Source organism: Nannospalax galili, unplaced genomic scaffold (assembly GCF_000622305.1).
Source record: "Nannospalax galili isolate Female #2095 unplaced genomic scaffold, S.galili_v1.0 scaffold59, whole genome shotgun sequence".
NCBI classification, from domain to species: domain Eukaryota; kingdom Metazoa; phylum Chordata; class Mammalia; order Rodentia; family Spalacidae; genus Nannospalax; species Nannospalax galili.
The window spans coordinates 2,693,886-2,701,938 of NW_008344412.1; the positions used below are offsets into that span (position 1 = coordinate 2,693,886).

Here is an 8,053-nt window from a genome sequence, read left to right on the forward strand (position 1 = left end):
ACAGTCCCCCCCTCTGAAGAGGTATCCCTAAAATCTTTTAAGGATTAGATACATGCTAACAAATACTTTTGAAGTTTTTGGCCTTTGGAACAGAGTATGTTGCTAAGAAGCCCAAGGACATTACGAGTTTTAGCCAAGAAACTGGCTACTTTTCTTTGGGGTCTTTTAACATGGTTTTAATTTTTATTTTTCTAATAGATATCATGTTTAGAATCTTTTCATGTGTTTATTGGTCATTTGTATACCCTGGAGAAACATCTGTTTATATCCTTTGCTCATATTATAAGTTTAAATTAGATATGAGTTTGAAATGCTTATTTCCCCCGTTTTGTGAAGTTGCTGGTAGGTTAGCTTACCCTGATTTGTTTTTATTTAAAAGGTTTATGTTTATAATGTGTTTCAAAGAAGCAAATTAACACCATTAAGATATTCATCTAATTCCTTATGATTACATAGCAGGAAGTACTTTAAAAGATATATTTTAATCTTAATATTGGTCCTTTTTTCTTCTTGTAGGGAAAAGTAATAGAACCTCTGAAAGATTTTCATAAAGACGAAGTGCGGATATTAGGCAGAGAGCTTGGGCTTCCAGAGGAATTAGTTTCCAGGCATCCATTTCCAGGTAAAAAATGCAGTTGAGTTTTGTTTGATTTGTCTTTAGACCTTCATGTGGGTTCAGTTTAGACCATTCTGAATAATTTGTCTTTTTAGGGGATTATATGACATGACAGGAAAGATGACAGAACAAATCCGTTTAAATGTCTACTTTGTTTCTGTCATTTTATCACTTATCTCCATTATTTAAATATTATATGATTCCTGGGAGCCTAGCCTATAGTACTGCTGTCAGATAAGAAAACTGAGGCAGAGAGATATTTTAATAAAATTGCTATGGAATTCTTAGTTGTAGAGCTAGGATTTTTCTATTTTTTTGTTCTATATTTATATATTGTATATTCCAAGGAAGGAGAGTTAAAATTTGGCGCACCCCACCCCCACCCCTACTCCCTGCCTTGGCTCGCCTGGGCTCAGATGATCCTCCTTCCTCAGCCTCTCAAGTTAACTGGTACTGTAAGTATGTACCACTGTGCTCAGCTTGTTTCTCTAAACTGTTACGCTATATCTTACTTGTTTGAATGGATAAATCACTTCGTTCATGTGTAAAGCATTCTTTGCAAAATGCTGTATTGTCTAATTCATGGACAGCAGCTACTTTTTTAAAATATTTTGTTTATTATTTTTATTTTATGTGTATGCATGTATTGCATGTAGGTAAGTGCACCCGTGTTGTGCAGTGCTCACAGAATACAGAAGAGGCTGTCGGATCCCTTGGAACTGGAGTTATGGAAGTTGTTAGCTGCCATGTGGGTGCTGGGATTCAAACCTAGGTCTTCTGCAAGAACAGCCAGTGTTCTTAACCACTGAGCCATCTCTCCAGCCCCAGCAACAAAGTTTTAAGTAGTCATTTGCCATACATAGAAAAAAGTTGTGATACTTAACGTTAGCACCAAGAATCTTAATTATTTTATTTTGAGCTGGATTAATACTCACAACTCAGTTGTAGCTCTCATACTAGATGATAAATTAGAAGAATGTTCTAATTAAAAATACAATAATAGCCATGTATGATTTTAATTCCAGCACTTTGGAAGCAGGAGAAAGGGAATCTCTGTGAGTTTAAGGCAAGCCTGGTCTACATAGTGAGTTCCAGGCCTGCCAGGGCTGTATGATTGGGACCCTGTCTCAAACAAATAGCACTCCCACCCCAAAACAAAACACAGTACTAGCTAACATTAGGAAGTATAATGCTACACACGGTACTAACTGCTCTTAACTTACTGTCTTGCTTGATCCTCACACACAGAACAGAAACAGAAGCCCTAAGATTATCATGTTTTGCATATACAAAAATTTAAGAATGAATATAATTTGCCAAAAGTTATATGGAATAGAAACCTGGAGATAAAATTATGCCACCACTAATAAGCGTTTTACTTTAACTCCTACATTGCCTTCATAAACAGTGTTATGAAACACTGTTAAAGTCTAGTAAAGATCTTTAGTCCCTGAAGTGTGTGCTAAAGTCTATAAAGGATGGCTGTTTGGTATTCATGGAGGAGGACCAGGTTGGTCCTGCATCATTGGTTGTCATTTTATAAAACTCTGCTTTATATATTGAGTTTTCTAGCAAATAAAGATTTAATTTGCAGAACCCTTTCACTGCTTTAAAAACAAGTGTTGAGATGTTTCTGTAAATGAGACTGAGAACAGCTAATGGAGAACATGGCACAGCTTTCAGGTTCCTTGAGGTATTGCAAGTGATTTTTTTTTTTTTTTTTTTTTTTTTTTTTTTGGTCTTTTTGGAACAGGGTCTCCTTTTAGTCCCAGCTGGCCTGGTGCTTGCTATGTAGACCAGGCTGACCTTGAACTCACAGAGATCCACCTGCCTCTGCCTCCCCACTGCCACCATGCCTGGCTCTTTTTTTAAACAGCTGTTAAGTATTTTGTAAAATAGAAATATTAGCTCACACATTGGTAATTAAATCTATTTTCATTATTAGTTTTTAATACTATATGATTTCTTTAGTAGTAAAAATTACATAATAAGATGGCTCATTTTTGGTTTTGTGTGAATATGAAAAATTCCCTTAATAAAGAAATTTTAAGTAAATTGACAAACACAGTATGAATAAAATATTTACTGGAAAATTTTGTGGCAGTACATTGGGCCCTCAGGTTTTAGATGTGAAATTAGTTGCATTTAAAATTAAATACCTTGTTTTTTTCTATTATTTATTTATTTTGGCTAGAGATTGAATCCCAGATCCTTGTACCTGCTGAGCATATGTTCTACCTCTGCACTGCATTCTCAGCCATGAAATGAAACACCTACAAACTTTTAACTTGTACTGGAGATAGATGTCAGTGGTGGTAGAGCAGTTGCCCAGCATGAAGTCTGTGTGTGATCCCTGTCACTCCAAAACAAAAAAGGAAACAATCATAGCTAGACTTTAATTTTATAAGGATTTTATATTATGGAAAAATTTGCAGTTTTCTATTAAAAATTTAAGAATAATTTCATGTTCTAAACTGTTGTTGCTCTTTAGGTCCTGGCCTGGCAATCAGAGTTATATGTGCTGAAGAACCTTACATTTGTAAGGACTTTCCTGAAACCAACAATATTTTGAAAATAGTAGCTGATTTTTCTGCAAGTGTTAAGAAGGTAATTTGATATCTAGTCAGTTCAAAGAGTTGATTACTACTGTGTTCTTGTTTTTAAAAAAAATTGTCAAAGTCCTGAATGAACTGAAGTATCAGTTCAAGAAGGCAAAGCTCTTCGCTCTACCTAGTGCTCTAACAGTTCTACTCATGCATAAGTGTCTGGATATGACCCAAAGCAGTAGTTTTTCAATCTTGGTTGTGTTTTGGAGTCCTCTGAGGGAGGTAGGATTTTTGTTGTTGTTAAGTCAGCATTGTGACCTTCCTACCTCATCTTCCTGATTGCTGGGACTACAGGTGTACATCACATCTGGTGCCGAGGTAGCTTCTGAAGTATATTTTTTGACTTAGTTAATCTGGGGTTTGTAGCTGTGGTTGAGAACCACTATTTTAAAGAACTGGCTTTAGGAAGAGCAATGAGATAGAAGGAGAAAGATCTTAGATGTACAAGAAGGATTTGTAAGCAAAGGAAATTGTAAATGAGTAAAACTGAAACAAACATGGATCATGAAAAGTAACCGTAACAATATATTTGTTACTGTTTAAAAGCTGTGTAAATATATAAAATAATAAAATGTTTGTATTATTTGCCAAAAGGACAGAAAACTTGTTGTTTTTTATTTTTTTAAGTATCCATGTTAATACTTAAAGAGAACTATGAAAAGAATAGAAATAGAGGATTTAAGTCTTTAAAACCAGTAAAGAAGAAGTAAATGAACTGAGGGAAATGAAACCACGAGGTCAAAATGGCAAGAAAGGAGAAAAAAATAATAAAATGTGAAAAATAGGTGATAAGGAATTACAATCTCAATGTATATAAATTTAAGCCATATTTCTATCCTTAAATTTAGCTCCCAGGATTTCGGGTGTAGTGCATATTGGTCATATCCACATATGATCTGCTGTTAAAAGCCAGTGAGCTTTTAATGAGTGCATAATGTGGTGCTGAATACCTGCTATAGGCTTATGCCTATAATCCCAGCACTTGGGAGACAGAAACAGGTGGATTGCTGTGAGATTCAGGCTAGCCTGGTCTACATAGCAATTTCCAGGCTGGAGCTACAGGGAGACCCTCTCTTCAAAGAAGATAGAAAGAAAAAGAATGGGTGCTCTATATTTTGAAATCTGAAAAATGCCTGTCTTTTCTCAGCCTCATACACTGTTACAAAGAGTCAAGGCCTGTACGACAGAAGAGGACCAGGAGAAGCTCATGCAGATCACAAGTATGCACTCACTGAATGCGTTCTTGCTGCCAATCAAAACTGTAGGCGTGCAGGTGAGTTTTGTGAGTTCATTGACTGGGACATAACTCTGCAGTTTGTTCCTTCACTAAGTTTGAATTTGGAATTACTTTTGACAACTAAATATTAAAGTATATATGTTAAATTTAGAAAATTAGTAAAAGCAATTTTATAGAATGGCAGTGAGTGAATAAGCTCATAAGAACTAAATGCTTAGGCAGAGATTTTGTAGTTTGAGAATGCTTTTCACCTCCAACCAAAAGTAAAATTTTCAAAGAATTGCTACAAAGTTGGATTATTTCTCTTGAGAAGCAGCTACTGAGAGATCATGTCCTGTTAATCTGAGTGAAATGTACTGTGGCTTTAGAAGTCTCCTTTCCTTTGTTTTTGTTGTTATTTTGAGATACCATCTCCTGGTAGCCCCAGCTGGCCTGGAAATAGACCAGGCTTACCTCAGTCTCACAGAGATAGCGTGCCTCTGCCTCCTGAGTACTCAGACTAAAGGCATGTGTACCACTAGGAGCAGCTTGAAGTCTTTATAAGAATGTACCAGATGAATATGTAGGTGTTCAGTCTGTGGTTCTTGGACTGAATGTGGCCCTGGATAGCTATGAGAAGCCCAACATAGAATCACAAGCTTTCTTGAAAACAGTGAGACTTTATTTTGATTAAAAAAATTTTTTTTGAATATTTTATTATTTTTATTTTTATTTTATATATGTGAGTGTATTGCCTGCATGTAAATGCATCCATGTTGTACAATGTCACAGAGGTCAGAAGAAGGTGTCATATTCCCCTGGAACTGGAATTATGTATGGTGGTTAGCTGACATGTGGGTGTTGGGAATTGAACGTAGGTCCTCTGCAAGAGCAGTCAGTGCTCTTAATCACTGGTGCCATCTCTCCAGTCCCTTAAAATTATTTTTCATGCCAGATTTGGTGGTGCATGCCTGTAGTTCCAACACTTGGGAGGCAGACGCAAGCACATCTCTGTGAGATTGAGAACAACCTAATCTACTTGGGCCTGTCAGCTGGGGCTACAGGGAGACCCTGTCTCAAAAATACCAAAAAAAAAAGCTATTTTTATTTTATTATTGTATGTGTGAGTGAAAGAGAGAAACTACGATGCCTGAATGTTCTAACACATTCAGATTTTGATGTCAGCTTGTATATGCTCAGTATTTCTCTTCAGCATGTTTCCTTCTACAGCTATGATAGACAGCTAGTGGGTTTTTTTTTTTTTTTTTTTTTTTTTTATGCCTTTTTAGTTGTAAAAGTAGGAAAGAATAATAATAGTTCTCAGTTTTGAAATGCTGTTCATAAGACAGTTACATTAAACTACTTTTATATGATCCTCCAGCAAGTTTCCAAGGGAAAAAGGTAGAGGAGTTAGGCAAGAGGTTTCTTTTTCTGATAGAGTTTGTGGTTTAATAAAAACTAGTAGAAATACTAGTAGCTCTAAATGGTGCAAGTGCCAGTTAAATGTCCTCCCCTCTGCCCTCTTCTCGAAATGCTGTTCATAAGACAGTTACATTAAACTACTTTTATATGATCCTCCAGCAAGTTTCCAAGGGAAAAAGGTAGAGGAGTTAGGCAAGAGGTTTCTTTTTCTGATAGAGTTTGTGGTTTAATAAAAACTAGTAGAAATACTAGTAGCTCTAAATGGTGCAAGTGCCAGTTAAATGTCCTCCCCTCTGCCCTCTTCTCCCTGCTTAATTTTCCTTAGTGCACAGAGCGTCATCCTTATCAGGATGAATCTCAGTCAGTGGGTACAGATGACTCTGTTTCGTCGTAGATGATTGCCTTTATGCTTCCAAAGCATTGTATAATGTCTTCTTATAGTGAAATTATTTATGGGAACATTACCATTAACTGTTTTAGAGATTATTTCTCTTAACACTTAAATAATTTTTTTCTTAAATGCTAAGTTTAAATCCCTCCTTGCTCTAAATTTATATATAGTTGTACCTGTAATAATAAGATGATAGTTCATTATTACTTTTAAATAATGAAACTCAAAGATGGCTCAGCTAGTAAAGGCACTTGCTGCCAAACTTGATGACCTGTACTTATTTGAACTCCAGAACCCATAGGGTGGCAGGAGAGAACTGACTCCTGAAAGTGTCCTCTGGCCTCAACGAGCATGCTTCAGTGTGTAACATAAATTAATCAGTGTAAAAATATTAAGCTTTAACGTTATAGTTAATGGAAATGATAAAACCAGTTTGGTTATAGGACTCTTGACTAGCTTTCTTCCTTTTTAAAAGGCTGTACCTGTACACTGCTTATATCTTTAAATCACCTTTTTTGTGTGCGTGTGTCGGGGGGTATCTCCCTGTAGCCACCACTGGCCTGGAATTCACTATGTAGACCAGGCTGGCCTCAGAGAGTTCAGCCTGCCTCTGCCTCCCGAGTACGTGTATTAAAAGGCTACTACACCCTACTTAAATCACTAGTAAATCTTGGAATTGTATAACTAATTTTATTTTGGTGGTTTATGGATTATTTCACTTATATATAGCACATAAGTTCTTTTTGAGATCTGTTTTGATATTTACATGCAGATATCCTATATAAAAATCAAAATATAGACAGGTTGTTCTTTAAAAAATTTCCCTGTTATGTGAGGCCACAAGTTCAATTTCAACACAGTTAACAACAGTAGAAAAAAACTGAACTCTTAAGGGACTCTATTAAAGAGAATGTCTTAGCTCTGTTTGCTCACTGCTGTTACATAAGGAGTTGAGTTGAAATAATCCACCCCCCCTTTTTTTTTTCCAGAAAAGTTTTTAGTGTTTTCAGTAAATCAGTGTTTGAAGCATTATGATTTGTTTGATGATGACTGATTTCTTCTTTGAAATGAAACTTCCTGGGCATGGTAGCCCATGCTTATAATCTCAGCACTTGGTAAACTAAGTCAGGAGGATTGTGGCAACTTTGAAGCTATCTACAAAGAGAGTGTCTTAACACCCTCCTACTGTGACTTTATTATTCAAAAAACCTCACAAACCCAGATAAAAATCATGTCATGATTAATATGACACAAGGTCTATTTTTTCTAAATACCAAGGTAAACTATACTTGTATGAAGTCAAAATACATTTAAAACTGTATTTCTGCTAGTCAGGTTTTATAGCTGTCCCCCCAGAAATAAGTATTTTTAAAAGCACCTAAGAGATTATAAGATACCCATTATTGCCTTCTTTCTTGAACATCATGAACTAATCTTTCTATGCCTTAGCAAGTAGTAGGTAACCTTTAATTTCTCCTTCATATTTTACATGTGCCTTAATTTGACTTCTACTAGGGAGCACTAAAAACTCTTTTTAAGGGGCTAGAGTGATTGCCCAGTGGTTGGTTGAGTGCATACTGCTTTTTGCAGAGACCTGAGTTTGGTTAAGTGTTGGGGTCTTCTGTTATGCAAAGTAGAAATCTCTTCACGTCCTGATAGCTCATGAGCTCGGAAACCATGTGCTGCAGATTCCTTTCATAGCAGAGTGCCTTCCTGGCATCCTCCCTGACTCTTCTTTTAAAGTGCTCGCCACAAATACATGCCCTCTGGCACAGGAGCTACCAGGTTTTTAATCAGGCGTT

General features: G+C 36.2%; 1 protein-coding gene across 1 annotated transcript in view; it reads left to right on the top strand.

The window, feature by feature from the left end:
* Window positions 1-8,053, top strand: part of Gmps (guanine monophosphate synthase) — an 81,396-nt gene that overhangs the window by 49,840 nt on the left and 23,503 nt on the right. The window contains exons 10-12 of the mRNA XM_008840639.3: window positions 517-622; window positions 3,108-3,223; window positions 4,370-4,495. Of these exons, the coding sequence (XP_008838861.1) occupies window positions 517-622; window positions 3,108-3,223; window positions 4,370-4,495 (348 nt within the window). The remainder of the gene's footprint in view (window positions 1-516; window positions 623-3,107; window positions 3,224-4,369; window positions 4,496-8,053) is intronic.